This window comes from Spinacia oleracea, chromosome 4, assembly GCF_020520425.1.
Source record: "Spinacia oleracea cultivar Varoflay chromosome 4, BTI_SOV_V1, whole genome shotgun sequence".
Lineage (NCBI taxonomy): Eukaryota > Viridiplantae > Streptophyta > Magnoliopsida > Caryophyllales > Amaranthaceae > Spinacia > Spinacia oleracea.
In genome coordinates this window covers 59187030-59209186 of record NC_079490.1, presented here as the reverse complement: position 1 = coordinate 59209186, position 22157 = coordinate 59187030, and the positions used below count along the sequence as shown (strand labels likewise).

General features: G+C 39.1%; 1 protein-coding gene across 2 annotated transcripts; it reads left to right on the top strand.

Annotated features, from left to right (window-relative positions):
• Positions 1-542: 542 nt before the first annotated feature.
• LOC130459862 (uncharacterized) lies at positions 543-6722 on the top strand. 2 transcript variants are annotated; one of them, XR_008919570.1, is made up of 2 exons: positions 543-1364; positions 5885-6722. XR_008919570.1 is itself a non-coding variant. In XM_056827483.1 (2 exons), the coding sequence occupies exon 1, from the start codon at positions 2373-2375 to the stop codon at positions 3291-3293; it is 921 nt and encodes a 306-aa protein (XP_056683461.1). In that variant the 5' UTR covers positions 543-2372; the 3' UTR covers positions 3294-3443; positions 5885-6722. The 2 variants fall into 2 exon arrangements, 1 of the variants encoding a protein (XP_056683461.1); XM_056827483.1 differs by having other exon boundaries at positions 543-3443.
• The last annotated feature ends 15435 nt before the right edge of the window (positions 6723-22157 follow it).

Here is a 22157-nt window from a genome sequence, read left to right as displayed (position 1 = left end):
TGGTGGGTCGGTCTTTGTGGAATGTTTCGGGAAACTAGATGGGCGGACCCGTGCTGTGGTGGAGGCATCCCCTTGTATCCGACGGTGTGCGTTTTTAGGGAGGTTGTGGGCCCCAACGCGTCTAAGAGGTTCTTGAGCATGCTTCTAGAGTGATGGTGAGATACCTGATGAGCGACATTTATGTCGCTCTTAGCTTAGGATTTTAGTTCATTTTATTGGCTTTTTATTATTATTTTCTCTTAGTTTTATCGTTTTTAGTTCGTTTGTTGCACTTTTGCATTAAACGTAACATTTTCTCGTCTTGCGCATATTTTAGTCGTTTTTGCTCTAAATATGCCTTATGTGCGCATTCTCATTGCGTAAGAGTCATTTTGAGCATTAACGTGTTAATAATGTGTCATTATGCTTGTCGACGAGTTATATGTTTTACGATTTGTAAAAATGTTAAACGAATCAATAATAATGTTTTCGATTTTTAATAAAATGCTCTACGATTTAATAATGCTTTATGGCACTTTTACTCTTGTGTGTGTGTGCACACCAGCAACAACAAAAGGGGCCTGAGACTCTATTGTTTGCCAAGCACGAGAGAACAGCACAGCCTAGCAAAGGTAGATCAGAATAGTAGCAACAAGGCACACACAACATGCCTTGTGCACTCGCCTTTACAGCAGCCCTTGGTGCCCACCAATGAGCTTCGTTGCTGCTCACTTGAGTACCTTATAACAGCTACACAACCAGCAACCTTGCAGCAAGTGCAGTACAGCAGCTACAGCTCGAACAGCAACAGCCCAGGCAGAACACGCAGCAATCAGAACAGCAACAACTTAGCAGCCAAAGTCGTGCTTTACAGCAGCTCTTTAAGCTCACCAACGAGCTCCTTTGCATTGCCTTGAGAGCAGCCTTGTAGCTCCATGATAACAGCAACAATAGAGAAGAATAACAGCCACACACGAGCACATTTACAGCAGTTGTGCGATCGAGCTGCTTCTGTGCGACCTCACTAAAGTTTAGTGCGAGCACACGAATTGCCAAAATCAAGGCAGGAACGCGGCCTATGTTGGTGCGATCGCACACACCCAGATGTGCGTTCGCACAGGTAGCACACAGCAGACACGCAGTCAGCAGTATAAAAGGGCAGCGATTAGATTAGCGCAAAGGGTAGAGAATTAGAGCGAGAATTAGAGTAGCGTAGCAAGGCAGCAGAGAAGATTAGCGTAGCTTAGATTAGAGTAGTGTTAGATTAGATTTTAGGTATCAATTTCAAAAAATCAAACACTAGATTTCAGTTTTAGTTCATCAAATTCGTAGCCATTGTTCTTCAATTTCAGAATTTGTTCTTCAAGGTTTTTCCCCCAATTTTGGTATAATTCTTACTTTTCTAATTCTTCTTTTGATTTTGTTCTTTAATTCTTTAATTTCTTTGTTAATTTCGTTATGCTTTGATTTCATGCTTGAATTCTAGAATTAGTTTCTCATTTTGAATGTTCTTGATTTTTTTCCCCAATTTTTGTGGTTTGAATTTTCTGAATTTTCTTGATTCAATTAGCTTCATTGTTGCTACTAGATTCATGATTAGGATTGATGTTAGTTTAATGTTGATGTTAATCATGCTAATTGAGTAGTTTAGTCTAGAGGTTAGGGATGAAGCTTTGGGATTGAATTTGGAGAAGTTTTGGGAAATTCATGATTGATGTTGTGATTAAATGTGATTTAGTGATAGGATTTCCATGACTAGTTGAGTAGTAGTCGCGAATGCTATTCGATTGGATTAGATTGGAATGTATGATTAGGTTTGGCAAGACATTGTGAGCCTAATTTGTGCAAGTGAATGATAGTTCCTATTATATGCTAGTTAGTTTAATCTAGGATTAGGCGAAAGCTCTTCCGTGGGTTAGACGCTTAGCGTTCCCTATCCGAGAGGTGGCGGGTTCGTCATTAGTTTTCATTCCCCTATTTGCTATGTCGTTGCATATTCATGAATGTTTGGACCTTGTGCTTCCTTTGATTCGATTTCCATAGCCGATTCCCGAAATCTCTAGAGTTTCTTTATTTGTTTGCATTTCTAGCTTTCATTAGATTAGAATTCAAAACTCAAATTCCATCCGAACTAGCTTGTGAACGCATAGATTGAATAGTCAAACATATCCATTTCTATGGGACGATCCCTACGCTTGATGCTATAGTCAATATAGCCGGTAGTTTAGGTGTTTTATAAATTTTGTTTGATTAGGTTGTTTTCTATCAACGACGGAAAATACGCCTATCAAAATGGCGCCGTTGCCGGGGAATGGCATCATTGTTTGATTCTTCATTCTAGTTCGCTATTCTAGTTCATTTTTCTTTTTCTTTTTCTTTGAAAACCGAAAAAAATGGCAAATTATTTGGTTTCTCAAGATGACGAATCGATTTCGCTTGATGATCTTCTCTATTTCCATGATAAATTCTTAAGCTCTTTGAAAGTTGAATCTACCCAACCATTGCGTGAGATGCTACTTTTCATGAAGTATCTTGAAATTCAAGAAGAGCAAAGAATAGATTCTTGTTTGAATTTATTTGAGGACATGTCCCAACGAGTTGTAAAAGGCTTTTTGGGAATTTCTAACCTATTGCAAGAGTCTATTAAGGAAGTATCATGGATAAGAGAAGAGTTTGAGGCTACATTGCCACCTATGATGCATGACATTGAGGAGTTGAGTATTGGAGAGTTTGTTCCTACTCGTTCCTCTTTGAGTGAGTGCATCGATGATGGTGATGAAAATCTATTTGCTCCATTTTGCCTTGAAGTGCTTAAGTCGATTCAAATTGAGGAAAAGAGTGAATGTGCCAACCAAAAATATTTTAAAGTGAATGAAGGATCTTATGTTGAGATTTCTTGTGCTTTATATGATGTGAGTGAAGTTGTTTGTGAAACTCTTGTTCCCACTCCCTTCCCTCATTCCCCATTCCGAAAGAGAAAACTCAACATTTATCCTTCATTTCCTATTTCTTTTCCCGTTTTGTCCAAACTCCCGCCGCTTGAGGATTCTTTTTCCTCCATTGATCCTAATGATTCTCCTTACTCAAAGGAGCATGAAGAAGGGAGTATTTCTTTTACTTTTCCTTTTGTTTTTTCTTACTCTTGGCACCCCACACCCCATAGGCACAGAGTTGCATATTACTTTGTGCTTGCATCTCATTTGACTCTTGCCTACTTGTTACACTTTGATATGTTTGCCATTGTATATGACAAACTATTGCGATCTTTGTCGGGGTACTTACTAGAGGTAAGAAGCGTCAAGCTAATGACGTAAAAAGAGCGCTTCTCGGGAGGCAACCCGTGGGTGTTGGCCATTTGGCCCATGTATACTAATTTTTCTTGATTTTTGAAGTTTTTGTGCCTCAAGCTATCTTGATGTGGAAATCTTTGCATCCATCTTTGCCATGTCCGGCTAATCTTCTTGGTGAGTTCGTTCGTTATTACGGTTCTTTGCGGGACTTGCTCCCACGTCATCACCGATAATAGCCTTCTAACTCACATGCATTCTTTGAGTTGGGCATCTTTATTGCGGGGCATTGGTTGGATGGGTAGTTGTTCCCCTCCTAGTTTCGTTTTAGGCCTTTAGGACATGGCCTGATTCGAGCTTGGGGGGAGATTCTATTGTTGCTACTTTGATCTCCATGTGATGGATTGCTTGATTTTGTGAATATTTTGGATTTTGTGCATATTTCTTGATTAGTTTCATTGATTTTGTGAATATTTTCTTTATTTTTCTTTCTTTCTTTTTCTTGTTTTCCTTTTTCATTCTTTTTCTTTCTTTTTCCTTTTCGATCTTTGTCAAGGAAAGTCTTTTCTAGCTTTTTAGGCATTATTCTTGATTTGGGCAAATAAAATTGGAACTTGTAGACTAGAATGCTTTTATTCCTTTGGTAGATGGTTGCACAGTTTTCAATGTCTTGGGTCGAATCTAGGATTTGGTGTCAAGGAAGTTGGTTAGAACTTTGGGTAGCATGCGTCTTGAACCCTTGGCTTGTGGTAAGATGGTGTCGATCTCTCTAGTGACTTGAAACCGGAGAGAGTGGTATTTGCTCCCATGTGAGGTTCATGTTCAAATTAGCCCAAACACATATACATATATTGAGTGGCATGGATCCTTAGCATTGAATTTCTTATTCCCCGAATTTGACTATTTCCTTCCCGAGACCGCGACCGAACTACTTTAGGGGACGATAGAGGCATTTCTTTCGGTGACTATTTTTCTTTTTAGTTTAGGACTTTATTTTCTATTTTTCTCATATGTTTTTGTTTTCATTTGCCCCCTTTGCTAGCCATTTGAGCCTTGACCCTTCATTTCTTATGAGCACATTACAAGCCTAATGGCCTTTGTTTTGTTTTCACCCTTAGAAGTGATAGTGAAGCTTTGAGTTATGATGCTTGTTGGTTTTGATTGAATATGCAAAGTTGAGGAATGAATGTTGATTGGTATGAATGGAAAAGTTTGGGAAGTATGTTGTATATAGTGAATAAATAAGCAAAAACAAAAGTTTTGAAAAAGCCAAAAATAGAGAAAAACAAGGCATGAGAAAAGTTTCAATTGAAACACAAAAAAAAAGAGAAAATCAAATCAAGAAAAGTGCAAAAAGAGTTGTAGTTTAGAATAGTTGTTGAATAATCTTGGGGGCACCCCAAATAAGTGGTATGAGTTTGTTTTTGGTTCGATTTGCTTGAGTTGAGTTCTATCATTGCGCTTCACTTTAGGTATAAGCACCAATTACCAAATTTGTTCCATACCTTACCCCTAGCCTACGTTTCACCCTAAAAATTCTCTTGACCCTTTTGAGTTGAGTCATTGTCGGTGGAGGGAGGATTTGGTCAAGTTTAGGGAATGGGATTGTCATGCTAAGATGTCGGGTAGCCTAATCTTGTTTTCCGGCGCCTTCGCGGTGTCTCGAGACGCTATTCTCAAGGGTGGATAGGATCTAGAGATTTGACGTAGTATGCTCGGTTGTAGGGGAATTGATTAGTGCTTACCCTTAGTTCACTTTGCTTGGCATTTGAATCTTTCACTCGATCTAGGACATTGGTTAGCATGCATTCGTCTATTTAGTTAGTAATATTAGGATTCTTTTGTGCTTGTTCCATAATAAAGGCCCTTATCTTGAGTTTTGTATTTTCGTTTTTCGTTTTTCATTTTCTTTTCCTTTCTTTTCTTTTTCTTTTTCTTTTATTTTCTTTCTTTCTTTTCTTGTTTTTTTTTTATTTTTAGTTCTTGCCTTGATTCAAATTTTTGGAAGAGTTATGGGTGTTTCTCTTTGGAAACCCTTGCGAGATCCCACTCGCCTTCATGAGCGATTGTGGGGTTCAAAGAACTTGTTGCATGCGCTTAAATTCAACCGTGATTCCTACAAAAGTGAGTTAGTGTGCATTCTTGTTTTCGTAATTTTGATTTTTAATAAATAAGCTCATTCTCCTCCCCGTTTCTCATTCTAACTTTGCTTGAGGACAAGCAAAGGGTTAGCTTGGGGGAGTTTGATGAGCGACATTTATGTCGCTCTTAGCTTAGGATTTTAGTTCATTTTATTGGCTTTTTATTATTATTTTCTCTTAGTTTTATCGTTTTTCGTTCGTTTGTTGCACTTTTGCATTAATCGTAACATTTTCTCGTCTTGCGCATATTTTAGTCGTTTTTGCTCTAAATATGCCTTTTGTGCGCATTCTCATTGCGTAAGAGTCATTTTGAGCATTAACGTGTCAATAATGTGTCATTATGCTTGTCGACAAGTTATATGTTTTACGATTTGTAAAAATGTTAAACGAATCAATAATAATGTTTTCGATTTTTAATAAAATGCTCTACGATTTAATAATGCTTTACGGCACTTTTACTCTTGTGTGTGTGTGCAGACCAGTAGCAACAAAAGGGGCCTGAGACTCTATTGTTTGCCAAGCACGAGAGAACAGCACAACTTAGCAAAGGGAGATCAGAATAGCAGCAACAAGGCACACACAGCATGCCTTGTGCACTCGCCTTTACAGCAGCCCTTGGTGCCCACCAATGAGCTTCGTTGCTGCTCACTTGAGTACCTTATAACAGCTACACAACCAGCAACCTTGCAGCAAGTGCAGTACAGCAGCTACAGCTCGAACAGCAACAGCCCAGGCAGAACACGCAGCAATAAGAACAACAACAACTTAGCAGCCAAAGTCGTGCTTTACAGCAGCTCTTTAAGCTCACCAACGAGCTCCTTTGCATTGCCTTGAGAGCAGCCTTGTAGCTCTATGATAACAGCAACAATAGAGAAGAATAACAGCCACACACGAGCACATTTACAGCAGCTGTGCGATCGAGCTGCTTCTGTGCGACCTCACTAAAGTTTAGTGCGAGCACACGAATTGCCAAAATCAAGGCAGGAACTCAGCCTTTGTGGTGCGATCGCGCACACCCAGATGTGCGTTCGCACAGGTAGCACGCAGCAGGCACGCAGTCAGCAGTATAAAAGGGCAACGATTAGATTAGGGTAGAGAATTAGAGCGAGAATTAGAGTAGCGTAGCAAGGCAGCAGCGAAGATTAGCGTAGCTTAGATTAGAGTATTGTTAGATTAGATTTTAGGTTTCAATTTCATAAAATCAAACACTAGATTTCAGTTTTAGTTCATCAAATTCGTAGCCATTGTTCTTCAATTTCAGAATTTGTTCTTCAAGGTTTTCCCCCCAATTTTGGTATAATTCTTACTTTTCTAATTCTTCTTTTGATTTTGTTCTTTAATTCTTTAATTTCTTTGTTAATTTCGTTATGCTTTGATTTCATTCTTGAATTCTAGAATTAGTTTCTCATTTTGAATGTTCTTGATTTTTTTCCCCAAATTTTGTGGTTTGAATTTTCTGAATTTTCTTGATTCAATTAGCTTCATTGTTGCTACTAGATTCATGATTAGGATTGATGTTAGTTTAATGTTGATGTTAATCATGCTAATTGAGTAGTTTAGTCTAGAGGTTAGGGATGAAGCTTTGGGATTGAATTTGGAGAAGTTTTGGGAAATTCATGATTGATGTTGTGATTAAATGTGATTTAGTGATAGGATTTCCATGACTAGTTGAGTAGTAGTCGCGAATGCTATTCGATTGGATTAGATTGGAATGTATGATTAGGTTTGGCAAGACATTGTGAGCCTAATTTGTGCAAGTGAATGATAGTTCCTATTATATGCTAGTTAGTTTAATCTAGGATTAGGCGAAAGCTCTTCCGTGGGTTAGACGCTTAGCGTTCCCTATCCGAGAGGTGGCGGGTTCGTCATTAGTTTTCATTCCCCTATTTGCTATGTCGTTGCATATTCATGAATGTTTGGACCTTGTGCTTCCTTTGATTCGATTTCCATAGCCGATTCCCGAAATCTCTAGAGTTTCTTTATTTGTTTGCATTTCTAGCTTTCATTAGATTAGAATTCAAAACTCAAATTCCATCCGAACTAGCTTGTGAACGCATAGATTGAATAGTCAAACATATCCATTTCTGGGACGATCCCTACGCTTGCCGCTATAGTCAATATAGCCGGTAGTTTAGGTGTTTTATAAATTTTGTTTGATTAGGTTGTTTTCTATCAACGACGGAAAATACGCCTATCAATACCACCAACACTTTTAACTTCTCGTGGGGGACACTACTACAAAAATGGGCTAAGGAACCATTGTTAGGGCACCGTATAAGTCACTTATTAGGGTTCTTAATAAAGAAACAAATTATCTTAGAAGTGTGGTTTCTTAGAAAAAATATAAGAAACCTCATACCTAAAATATATGGTTTCTTAGATAATATAATATTTTAAAAATATTTTCGATTATCATATAAAATTATCATTTTTATTATTATTTTAAGAATCTTACTTTCAGAAACCGAATACTAGTGTGAATTTTTTCTCTTTTGGATTCCCTCGAAAATTCGGAATCGTTTACTTCCTCTAACCTCCTCAATGAAAGAAAATGAAACCCCTAAATCTCCATTACTGTCTCTAACCTCCCCAGTCTCCCACGCACTCTTCATCTCTCCGATTCCTCAACATTCAGCAACCCTAAATCCTTCTTTCATTCTTCGCACTCTTGTAAGATTCTACTTGAATTTCGCTGGTAAGTTTTCCCCATATGAATATCTTTCGTAATATTTTCCATATGAATTTCTCTGATGAATTGTTTTGGAGTATCAATTTTACCTTTAATAATTGATTGCACTTTGTATCGATCTCTATCGAATTTTGCTGATAATTCATTGCTAGTTTGTTTTTTATTTTTCGATTTGAATTGTTGTCAAATTTTATTTTATCTTTCTTACATTTCCAGCAATTGATATAGGTGTTGAAAAATCGCATTCTTCAATCCCTAAAAATTGGAAAAATCTTCTTTTGTCGACAGGGATGACTCAATTTCCTAGACTAGAAAAATTGGAAGTGCTTGACATAAGTTTTAATAGTCTGAGAATGTTGCCATCAGTTGTTGCGCTTCCCTTGAACTTACAGTAATGTTGTAATCTCATCAACAATCTTGTGTCCAGAGTCCTCAATGCCCCTAATACCAAACAAAAATCTTGACTTTTGTCATCAGGCTTCTTTCTTTTGACATGAAAAACCCCGATTTAAACTTGTGTAAGTCATTGTATTTTTTGTCCTTGTCTGAATTTATTTTCCTTTCATTTGAACTTTTGTCATCGGTTCTTGAATTGTACTTCAATAAACCTGATCTAATTGGAAATAACCAGGCCTCAATATGTTGCCTGGATTTGCTGATGATAGTAGTTATGAGAAATATTTCATCAATAACAGGCCTAGACGCAAGGCTTTTACCCGGGTTCTCAAAGCTAACTGTACTGGCTTCTGATCTTTGGAGATGTAGAAAGTGTTGAAGACGTAAAGTTTTCTTCTCTAATGAAGTGATGATAGTAGATTAGTACTCCGTAGTATTCTTTATAGTAAAGACTAAAGAGGTTATATATATATGGCTATTTTCCGTTAACGAATGACAAATATTTGGTCAATCATGCTTTGAACAAATGTTAATCTAACATTTCTCTTTTAATTTTAGAGTTCCTTTAGTGTTCATTCTACTTTCCGGGTAGATATGTTACGCGTTGGATTTTGGAGGTTGTTGATTTCATTTACTGCAAGCTATTATCCCATTTCATAGATATGACAAGATATACAACCTTTTTTTCATCAGTAAACGAGATATATTACTTCAATTGTGCTTTGGAGACGTCTCTTTTTTGTATTTCCTTCCCGTATGTGTGTTTTCTCCTTTTTTGTTTTGGGAAGGAGGTTTTAGCAGAGCGCTTCTGCTACATCAATGTGTTGCTGGACTGATCTGCATTCTATTGGTTTAACTATTTATGTTATTAGGGAACTGTTGGTTGATGTGTTCTGCTCATTTTTCATCACTCCTGAAGATTTCACTGAAAATTCTTAATTAGGATCTCTGTGACATCTGTGTGGCTTTCTGTGAATACTTAACTAGTCTGGCTTAATTTGCTACTGAATTGCTGGTGTGTTGCTTTACTTCTTGCAGGTTTGCCCTGTTTGTGCAAAGAGAGTTGGAATGGACATGGTCGGTCATATCACAATGCAGCATGGGAATATATTGAAGATATCTTTTTTTTTCTGAGGCTTTTGTAAAATTGAATTGTGCAGATTGATAATTCCCCCCTCCCCCTCTTGCGTGTTCCATGAAAGTTCTTTGTGATATGTGGCACTTAAAACGAATATGTTTGAAGTACTTTTTGTTATTTTAATTTATCGAGGAAGATTTTGTTTTCTGGGTAATACATGAATATTTCATGCACAATTAAACAACAAAAATTGAAGATTGCGTAAAAGAACCTGATTGTAGCCTAGATATCTTTCACAGCTTACATAGCTCAGTACGGCTATGCTTAGCATATCTTTGTTCAGCTATTTAACTACTCCGTACAAGTTTATAGTTTGTGTTGAATTGAATCTTAACTTCCTCACTTTGCAATCTCATGGCTTTAGCAAATCAAATTTTCATTTATGGATGTATGCCTTGTCTTTTTTGATCATAGTTGTCTGACTTGTTTCCATAATTTGGAAGTGGATTCATTTCTTCATCAAGCAGAGTACGAACTCCGTTATAGAAATTTCATATATCAGTGTTTATTTTGGATAACTAACTAATTAAATGGAGTTCCTTAGTACAAAGACAAGTTGGGTTTTCTAGCTGGATATTGTCGTGTCTGCTATTGCTTGCTAGTGTTGCTACCCTCTTTTGAAGCCCCCCTTATGGGTTTAGTTTTTTGAATTATTTTATTTCCTTGACTGTCAGATTACGTACAGCGCAGGAGAAGATTGCGCAGGGGCGTTCCAAATTCAATGTTTAGCATTTTGAGGAAGGAATTACGAGAAGGAAATAGACAAGCCCTTTTCGGAGGGTCCTCTTTCGCACTTTCTTCATCAAATCCCGACCCAGATCCTCTCTTATCTTCACTTATATACAACTCCTCTACTGTGGAAGAACTTGGAAAGGAAGAATCTCCTTCTCATAAGGAAACAAGCTCCCTTCCACAAGCTGTGGAAGAAACAATTGAAAGGTATGATAAAATTTTACTGTTTGGTTGATTTCTTTTCAGAAAGTAAACATTTTTCGAATTTAATTGCCAAATACCGCTTTTGAACAATGATCATTATATATATATATATGTTCATGGTTACGACTTACGATTTACCAGCAAGTGAAAGATATACCCCATACTAACAAGTTATTCTATGGAAAGTGTTCTGCAGACTGAGGAACCTTGAGGAGCTGGATCTAAGCAGGAACCAATTTGAAGGACGGCTACAACTCTGTCTTGGTCACTTGAGTTCACTACGTCTTCTGCAACTAGAAGAGAATAATCTTCGAGGAAGAATTCCTGCATCTTGTTCACCAACCTTGTTTCTCTTGAGTACGTCTCAAGTTAATTATTGATATTAATCGTATTTAAGTCTTAGAAACAATGGTTGTCTAATAACTCCTTATCTGGTGAACCACCGGATCGATCATATTGGTGTTGGCTGTGTAGCATTGACCATTTTCAAGCTTTCAAACAACCATTTACAATGAACTTCTCCCTTAATTTTCTAACAGGATCAATTCCTGACAGCTTGTCCTACTTGAGTCAAATCGAAAGACCAGGTCGTTCCAAGCATCGTTAAGCATTCTGAGCCAAGGACCAGGTCGGCCTACTGTGAACTCGTCCGGGGAAATTAAAAAGGTCAGTCCACTTCCTCCTGCATATACATTTTTTTTGTTTGTTGTTAGTAAGTAAAACATAATGCCACATTTATCTACCAGTCTGAAATGTGATGGTAATTGTTGCACAAAATTGTGTAGAAAATTTTGTAAAAGGAGTGATTCTAACTTTTGTGTCTGAAATCTGAACACAAAGCTAAAGTTCATGGCATATGCGGTTTGGAAATGTGCAAATGGGGTGCAAATATTTTCGTATTGTGTAAAGCTCAGATTCAGATATGCAGGCTGGATTTTCTAATAGTAGTTGATTTAGCATGAAAAATTTAGTAGCCGGGAACAACTGGCTAGTTGAATTTGCAGTGGCTGGTATGATGACAAGGGAATGAGGGTAACTGAAATAAAATAAATCATAAGGCTGACTTAGTAGTGTTGGTTTCAGTCAGTCTTCTCTTGTTGGCTGTTGACCTTAGGTGACTAGGTGGCTGTTGAAAGCTTTTCCACCTAGCAGGTCAGTCATGCTTCAGAATCTGCAGATTATAAAATAATCAGCTTCCATAAAATAGTAAGTACAAATGAGAGGAACCATTAAATCATCATCCTAGATAATTTCCAATAAAATGAAACCCCACTCATATATTAAAACATTTCCAGCAACAGAACTGACAAACAAAAGATAATAAAGGGATTTACGAACTAAAACACAAGACTAAGGGGTTACGGAAGAAAGTCCTGTTACAAGCGATCACCATAAACATAACAAGAATCTTATGAAAGAGAAATTATTTGAGCAAGCACCACCCAAATATCTATTCCTATGTATGTTTTTAGCCAGAACATAAACTATAATATTTTTTTAAGTAGCATGTAACAATTCTAAAAACTCGTCTGCAGAACATACATACTTGCACTGCAGGTTAAGCAATTGTCTCCACATAGTAGTAAGGTTAACTTTGAAATATTGAACAAAGTGATCAGAACCCCGAAAGGAATTCAAAATCACAAAGGAAACTCCTAGCCATCAAAACTAACTCTTCACTTTATTCCACGTGGACATTAGTTACACAGGCCATGAGACTGAAAACCATTAACAATCTTTAACATAGAATCAATCATACATGAACCAATATGACGTTTAATTTGTTGACATATAAGGAATTAAGGATATAACCTTTTCTGCCTGAAAGAAGCCCCGTCTCTTGAAAGCTTTCATGTCAAAAAAAATATAGAAATGAATTCTAATCAGTGATTATTAAGTCAAAAAGCACCAAGAACAAAGACAATAAATAAAAGCTTAGAAAGCTACCAGTGAACGAAGTTGAAAATTAAAGAATAAAACAGCTGAATATAGCAAATAAATGCGTCATCAACACCTGAACAACAGCATCAGAGATATAATTTTTCATTCGGTCCCGCTGTTCAAAAGGAAATGCATTCCGTCGGTATTGAATTACACCTTCCAAAACCTGAAAGAGTACAGACAGGACAAGATTCTTAGATTTAAGAATATAAATCCAGACATCATATACCAAAACAAGGATTTAACAAAGAAAAAAAATTATAACAGAGTTACAACTTATCAAGTTAAGTTAAGAAGAAAATTTATAGTTTGTATGATGTGAACACCTGCAGAACCACCTGAATACTCAGCGCAATAACAATAATGTACTGACATCACATTAGATCTTCTGCTAAAATCAGAAGAACTAAAGAGGTAGCAGCAACCATCATCATAACTACATCCCAATAGTTCTACTATTAGAAAAAGATAAAAGGGGCGGATCTTGTACTTTAAAATTAAATAATTAAATATGAAAGCCACCGGAAGCCAGCTCAAATATAATAGCGGAAAAAAAAACGTGATGGATTTTTAAAGGTTAGGTGTGTTTGCAATCAGGATGACAATCATAAATATTCAACATGAACTCTCTGTCTTCTGTTGAGAGCAATCCTAACACCACATTGCACTTCTATTTCTCAAATGTAGATCTTTGTCATCCTGGGCCAATGTCTACACCATCATCTTGGCTGTTAAACTGTATTATCCATTTACTCTAGCGTTCTTTCTTTAACAAACAATAATTGCCTAAGATAAAATGCATCAACCCCTCGCTTACTTGATGGCTTGAGGGATGTCACAAAAATAAGAAGCTTTATACTTGATGGCTTGCTTTCCAAAAACGATAAGCTTAACAGCATTGTAGAAAATAAGCCTTGACTGACTGACGGTTAATAAGCGGCATTCTTTATATCGTTAAAATTTATCCTACACTTTCATGGTCATAGGTATTAACAAATCCCGATATATTGAAATTGTAGACAAATACAACCGGAATCCTATCTGGCCATAGCTTCCGGTTTTTCAAGTGATAATTAAAGATGAACCATCTTTTCCCGTTTTAACAGAATCCTTGCACGAATTTATGGGATGTAAAACCGTAAAGGAAATCTGAACACTCCAGCAAAAAAATCATAGGTAATCCCCCACTGTTGTGTTGAGGTTAGAATATTGCGTATAGTCAGACCTCAGAATATTCCGCGTAATCAGACCTCATAATACTGCATATTATCAGACCTCAGACTAGGGGAACTTATTGTCCTGCATTGTTGTTGGCCTTTAGGCCCTTAATAATCGCTGAGAAGGTTTGCATCAGTGTGCATGCATCATTTTGTTAGCTTCGTCATCTTCTCTAATTCTTCGCCATTTTGCTGCACATCATCGCTACATATGCCTAGCAGGTCTGTCAACTATTCTACATATGTCTAGCAGGTCTAGCAGAAGCTAGTTAAAAAGAGTGTTCCTATGCTCATAACTTTTAGTGTTAAATAATTCAGGTTTTTATATGTTGGCCATATGTTAATTTTAGAAATTTAACTTTTTTTTGTTCTTTTTCAATTTTAGGAGCCTTTTGTTGCTAGCTGATTTGGTTCGGTTGCTCGTGTCATTGTTGTTCGCGCTTCAATCAAGTGAGTATATATGATTCCTTATCCCTTTTTCCAAATAAAGATATTGTTTTAGGCTTGCTTTGCTGCTACCAGTTTTCTTATTCATATCTAACTATTCCTTAGAGAATGCTCGATCCAACTCATCACTGACTGCTAATAACTATTAACTGGATAGGTGTTATATATAGATCTCTTTAGGGTGTGAGCATGAAGCTTTTTTTTGAAGGCCTTTACTCAAAATGAAATTTAGCAGAAATGGGGAACTGAATTACCTGATAGACCACGACAATGTATTTTCCTAAATATCTCCAAACTTTAAATTTTGCATTGGCTTAATAACAGAGTTTGAGTCGTTATTAAGCGCTGATATTTCTCTCCTTTTACCGTTGCTTCCAAGTGATGATCATGAAACTTAGATGTCAAATTTTGAAGGTGCAAGTTGCGTTGTAGTCCTCCATATTATTTGCTACTTCGCGTGAAATGTTTTTTCCATTCCCTACTTTTAGAGTGTCTTGATGCATGAAGCAAGTAGCTTCCACGAACTATGGCTAAGATCATAATAACCTAAGTTGTATATCTGGTTGCATTTAAGGGATAGTTTTATTTTATTTAGGATGGTCATGGCAATTTATGTTTGGAAAAAATGTGATGAAAGTACTTTGTGATTGCGGTTGTTCTGAAAAATCTAGCATGATGGGTATGTCTTTATTATTTACCTTCCCTAAATTCGTTTGAGGACTCCTATATGATATTCTGTCATCCTTGTTCTTGCAATGTGCTTGTGATTCTCATCATATTAATGCTATGTTGTAGGTATGGAATGCATTTGGGTTGGTGGGTTCATTGCACTCTCCCCCACCCTTTGCTAACCAGTAACACGAGATAGCCTTCCCTGTTAGCTGACGACACCAAACACTTTGATAGATATAATAATTCAGACAGGGTCCAAATTCTAAACATCATTTATTTAGCTAGGCAAATAAACTTTTTTGGGTAAACAAGCAGGTATAAAGATTAAGGAGTCAAGTTAACAATGTCCGAACTACTACAGAATGGGATTTATATCGAGCCTGCAATCAGTACCTCAGGGGTTCTTCCTTCCCCTCCTATCTCATACAGTTTCGCTCAAACCAGATATTCCACAAAACCACAGCTATAAACTCCACATGCTCTTTATTTATATACTGCAGCACCCATTTAAACCAAGAAGCAAAGTGTAAAAAATAGGGGCAGTTAGCTACCGAATGTGAGTTAGATCGAGCATGATTCAGTTGCATCTTAGGCCTTTAACAATGTTTCTCAGCCGTGTTGTGCTGCTGCTAGCAGGCATGGTAATTTCATACATAATAGTGGTGATTTTTTTTTCTCTTGCCATCTCTCAGACAAAAATATAGAAGCAAATACTATTTGAATGCATCTCAATCTACATATGTTCCTTCCTATGTGAGGTTCATCGTCATCAAGAATTACATTTGGCTTAGAAATGTGGGACTGATGTGTCACCGGTTTTCATGCTTCAAAGTACCACATACACATCATTACCTCGAAACTCTTAACAGAATGAGTTTGTAACTACACAGTAGCTTAGTATCTCTCTCAATATTCCTTGACATGTGTACTTTGCATCATCATGAGGATTTATGGCTGTTAAACCTTAATGTTTTGTCCACTTGAAGAATTTTCCGTTTGGATTCTTTTATGTCACTTTCCCCGTACATCAAGTATCCTGTATATGTGGCTCCCGCTATTAAGCATCCTTGACAGAATTTACTTCGCATGTACTTGATTAGTTTATATCTTTTAACATATACTTAGTCTAATTGTTTTTTATGTCTTGTATGTAGTACTTTCCTCAAGTTCGCCACTTATTCTCAAGTGATGATTGACGAGACACGGGATACTTTGGTTACATATTTTTTTAAGCAAAAACAAGTTATCAATGATCAGATTGATGAAAATGAAGAAAATGATCTTTTGGACGTTGATCATTAAATGACCTTTGTAGCTAGTGCATATTGAAACTTTCTAACAAATGTTTTGGGAATCTCGTAGCAAGTTAATACATTTGAAGTACTTTTTTAGATTTGAACTTGTGATTGGAGTTTGGAGAATGTTATATTACAGTAGTTTTATTTAATTTATTGCTTTGGAGAACAAGAAGTTCGTACATTGGTCGGTTTGGAGAATTTTTATGCATATAATATAGAGTTGATGGATTACTACCATACCATTGAGCCAATTTGGATATTGGATGGAATCTAACAAGTACCATGTAATTTGAAAATATATTATCTGTCAATAATTTATTAGTATAGCCAATTAAAATTTAATATAAAAAATTTAAAAAATTCAAAGAAACCAGATATTCAATAAATCTGGTTTCTTAGATTGTACACGTTCATACCCGAGGCGAACCAAAGAAACTGTAGATCCTTAAAATACAGTCTCTTAAAAAAATATCAAAGGAACCACACATTGTAACAAAGTGGTTTCTTAGTACAGTCAAAGTAACCGCATATTTCCTCAATTCGGTCTCTTATTCTTTGTATTTAAATTCACATAATAGGATCTAAGCTACCAGTTTTATGTCAAAATTGATTTCTTAGATATATCAAAGAAACCAGGTGAAAACTCCGGTCTCTATGCTAAGAGACCTACTACCTAGGCACCGTATAAAGTGAGGTTTCTTTGCCTTATTTTACCCGGTTTCTTAGGCTATTTTTGTAGTAGTGGGAAGATGACCATTACTCCTGAGGACTACACTTCCCTTACGGGTTTGTCCTTTACGGGTACCTCGATTTATAGCATCAGAGATGGAGATATGCTGTCGCAGAAGACGGTTAGAGAATGTATCGGGGAGGAGTTGGCCGTAGAGGTGGCCAAGTATGGAGGGAAGGGGATGCCTTACTCCTTGCTGGTGGATGTTTTGGCGGAGTGTCGCCCTTCTTGTGCCTCCGCGGGGAGGTATGCTCGCATCTTGTCGAACCGTTTTGAGAGAGTGGATCCTTGGTTGATCTCGTTTGTGCGGGAGCTATCTGAGCTAGGTTCGTTCTGCTGAGGCGAGGCAGCCTATGCGAACCTGATTAGCCACACGAGTGTGGCTGTGCGGGTCCTTGACGGTCCAGATAGGCCTATGAGGCCTATTTCTCTATGTGCCGTGCCGCGACTCATTGAGGTACGTGTTTGGTATTCTTCATTTAGGAGTGCAACATGAGCTGCGTACTTAATTAACCTGCTTTTATTGTTTCTTTATCCAGTTGTGGGCCTTTGAGCGTCTACCGTTCTTTGCCCCTCGGTCTGGTAGAGTGGTCGGGGGTTACCTTGTGGCCTACTGCTGGGGTAGTGCTGGGAAGCTGAAGAGACGCCCTCGGCCCTCCTATGAAGAGGTTCAGGGATATGATCGCGGATGGGCGCCCTGACTTGGTAAGTATTATTAGTTTCCTTTCTTACTTTATCTCATTTTATGCGAGTTACCTGACCTGTCTGTTTTTAGTTTTGCAAACAGGTGAGTTGGTCCTGCTGGGCCGGGTTAGAGGAGACAGAGGCGTTGGTGGAGGCTCGGCGCCAGTCTCGTTGCCGAATTCTGTACCAGGGTCCTAGGGGCCCTGCCTGGTTCTTGCGGGAGCGGGTACTCCGGCAGACTACTAAGCTTATACGGGTGCCCTAGTCGCAGCCTTCTAGTATGTTGCGCCCTACGGGCATCCTTGCTAGTCGTCGAGCGGTGCTGCGACGGGGTATGCCTGCGGGCGAGCTGGTGATGCTTGATCACAACTATCCTGACTTTGTGCGGCTCTGGCTCTTGCTTCCACCGGTCTTCGAGGTACGTGTAATCTTAGGACTTTATTGATATGCACATGTTTTTTACTCTTTTGCTGTGTTTTGACTTGTTATTTGTCTATGTTGCAGCCTGAGTCTACTGCTCTTGGCGGTTGGATGCCGCCGGACTGCGTGATTCATTATACCACGGCGGGCGGGTCTAGAATCACGGAGGAGGTGCCTGTGATTTCTGATGAGGAGGGATCTCACCCGTTGGTCCATGCGGGTGCTCGTACGGTGTACGTTTGTTCGTCTGGCAATCATACTTATTGCGTATTTTCTGATTCTTTTATGCATGATTGCTGACATTTTTGTTTTGTTTAAATGCCTGCTGGGATGGCCAACCAGGCGGTCCGAGTAGTCAATTGGTTAAAGGACACGTTGTCCTTGGCTCGGGCGGCTCTTTCCTGCAGCAACCAGAAGTCGACTCAGGTATGGTTCCTGGTCATTTTACTTTGGTTTGTTAGTTGTTTGTACATGTGCTGACTTGTATCTGGATTTTGCAGACTAGGGTGCCGCAGGCTCGCGTACAAGAGACGATGCGGACTCCTCGTAGGGATTCGTATTCTTTTGAGGGCGATCGTGGTGCCTCTGGATCGCATGCTAGGCCGCGCTTTTCAGAAGTCGATTTAGGTCAAAGACCTATGCGGCCACCGACTAGGCAAAGGAGGAGTTACACCGGGCCATTCGGGGTGCCACAACCTCAGATGGGTTGGTAGGCTCCTTTCTTTTAGCCGTTCTAGCCTGGCTGACAGCCTCAGCCGTTTCAGCAGCCTTTCCGCGCTCGGTGGGTGCCTGCGCCGCAGACGCAGAGTTGGGACTCTTCTTAGTTTGAGACCCTATTTGATGGTCTGCGGGATTCGCAGGGCGCTGGCACGAGTGGTGGTGCTCGTGGCGATGAGGATGAGCCTCAATAGGCCGTATACATGTATTTGCTAGTTTAGACATGTATTTATTTTTCGTATCGTGCTACAGACTTTTGTACATAATGTTTCATTTCTTGTACTTAGTTTTTTACTTTGTCTGTGCATGCGTAGAATTTTGCAAAAAATAGGCCATTTTTTAGTATCTTGCCATAGTCGGAGGTATTGCCTTTTAACAAAAAAGAAAACTAAAGAACGTGTAGCAGGAAACAATGCGCTTTAAGTTTTAGGGTCAACAGTGCTTTTCAGAAATTTTGTAAAAGTAAAATTTGTATTCGAAAATCGAGTTTGAGTACAGAGTTTTATGAAAGTAACTGAATCCTGGATGTCCTCTAATAGCTGGCCTAGGACAGAGTTTACGCAAGATAGGAATTTTAATTAAGCTCGAAAATCGAAATCTGTGTGGTTGGTTGAGTTTACGCGAAACTGGCTTGGCAGCGCTGAAATATTCCAGCGCTTAAATCTGAGTGATTGAATTTTCCAGCGCTGGTTATGTGTTCTGCGGAAATACAAATTCGTCCCTCCATTTCAAACTAAACCATGTTTCTGCTTGGCGTGGCCATAAATAAAGGGCTGCGATATTCGATATTTTTCACCCTTGTATGCATTATCCAATTGCTTAAGTACCTTGAATCCTATTTTCTGTCCTTTCCCTTTGTGTTCCTTGCCATGTCAACTCCCGTTCCCCCCGTGTCTTTGAAATTTATTGTTAGCAAATGGCTTCGTTCACTTACTCTGATTGACAAGATGTTATTGAAAGAATATACCTTAGATGCCTTGTTAGGATTACAGTAAATAAAAATCAATTTCAATTTCATCCATGCTGCCCTGAATTTTTGGGATTTTGATCATCATGTATTTACTTTTCGCAATAATGAGATTGTTCCCCTGCCTGAGGAATTTGCTGCTATCCTAGGTCATCCTGTTACTGCGCTTTCTGTGACCCCTAATACTGCCGGTGAAGGAAAACAATTGATGGGGAAGTTCATGGGTTTTCCTGAAAGTAGGGTTAATGATATGTTGTTCGGGGATGCTGTTGATCTTTCCGTGCTCATTAGATACTTTAGGATCTCTACTGTCAATATAACTGAACAAAAATGTAGCATTAGGGCCCTGGGTTTCTGCTTGTTAAACTGCTACTTATTTCATAACAATGACAACATGCTTAGAGATCTGAGACTGATGCCAGTTGTCAGTTCAATGGAGAGTCGGTATTCCATGATGCCCATGGTGGTTGTCGAGACTATTATGTGGGCGGATGTCTTGAAGAAGGACATGAAGTGCGGAGCCGTCGGGGGAGAGCCCTTTGTTATTGCAGGTAATCAATTACGAATATCGTTTTTTTCGTTATTATTTTTTTCTGCGAATTTTTTTTCGAATCTGTTGGCGAAGTTTTTTATTGTTTTTGACAGATGGTACCGCTGGAAAATTCCATAGCTTACCTGCGCAACGCTGGAAAATTACAGCGCTTGTAATGTTGGCGCTGCAATTTACTAGCGCTGTGCCTTTATTTTAATTTTTTTTGCTCGTTTTGTTTTTGGAACCGGTGCGAGTCTTGGTTAACTGATTTCTGTTTTTTCTTTTGATTTCAGATCTGGCTAATGGAGCGACTTAGAATTCTGGATGCCCCGTCTGATCTTAGGGCATATTGCCCCCGGGCTCTTGGCAGTAGAAAGTACCTGCACTAAGGGGAGAATGAAGCCGAGTGGACCTGATTTCTTACCCATGGTCTTTGTTTCGTCAAGTAGGTGATCCCATGGTCGGTCTGCAGTCTATGACAGGTGGGACGGGACGTGTTGTTTTTACGTTGCTTGCAGAGCTAGTGCGTCCCACCTATTTGTGTCCGTACCGCGTCATGAGGCAGTATGGTTTGTGACAGACCATTCCTTTTACGGATACCACTCCACCAAGTACTACTCCCTTTTCGCGGCAGAGCCTCCTAGGGTGGGCGGAAGGTTATTACCGCCTGCCTTGTTGGGATGTCACCGCGGAAGGGAACATAGCTTTATCTGAAAATTACAAACTTTGGATGAGCCTAGATGATGTTGCAGAGAGGGCCAAAGCTGGTAGTGCTGAACCTGCTGAGATATTGCAATCACGAAATAGGCCCAAGTACGATCGAGAAATTGTGTTGAAGCCTCGAGATGCCGGTGCTAGAACCCACAGGAGGCAGACAGGTATGAGGCACAAGGCCGAGCATCCTTATGTTGATAAGCGGCCTAGACACAGGCTAACCGGACGTGATGTTACTGCGCCCACGAAAGACATTGAATTAGCTCCAAGTAAAGGTCGTCGTTGTGAGAAAGGTAAAAAGCCAGCATGGACCAGGAAGACTTCTACCTCTGCAAGGGCAGCAGTCGATGCCCCCAGTATTACTGCGCCTGTCCCTGTAGCATTAAGCGTTGAAAAGGTGAGCGAGGCACTGGCCTCTATGGAAACGGGATCTCCTATGCCAGATATTGTTAGGTTATGATACATATGAAAAACATAAATCATGCGGAAAAACCTAGATGCCAGGTTACATATTAATTGCACATAATCATATAGCATAATTTAGATGCATACACTTTGTAGCGTGCCCTCCCTAGCTGCGCCCGAACCGAACAAGAACAAGTCTTTAGGACTCCAAGTGTCGTCCCTCCGTAGATAGTCCGCAGCACGTCCGGATCCGCCTTAAGATTGACCAACTAGAATCGCCCTTAAGGTTCTATAAATTTTCGGCTAATAGGGCAAGTAATATGGCTGATTTTTCTGCTTAAAATCCTAGTTTTGAATACTTGAAACTTGCGTATAAATTTGTGACCCTAGGCACATATTTATAGGATTGTGGAAAAGGACTTAGAATCCTATTAGAATACCAATTTAATTTAATTAGAATCCTGTTAGGACTCTATTAAATAAATTCTATCTACTAGAATTAGGATTTAATCATACAACGAATTCTAATAGCTATAGGATTCGTATTGCACACAACCGCACACGAGCACGAGCACAGCCCGCGCAAGCCTCGCGGCCCACGCGAGCTGCTCTTACTCGCAGCCCATGTCCGTCGTAGCCCATTTGTTCCGCGCGCGCCATGCCTTGCTGGGCCTGGCCTTGCGTTGTGCCTGACGAGGCTTTGGCATGTGTGCTGAAGCGTGTGGCTTGCTGGGCGAGGGCCTGGCTTCGTGCTGGGCCTTCGTCTAGCAAGTCTCGTCCGATGCTAATTCGTACGATACGCTTCCGATTAAATTCCCGATTCCGGAATTCATTTCCGATACGAACA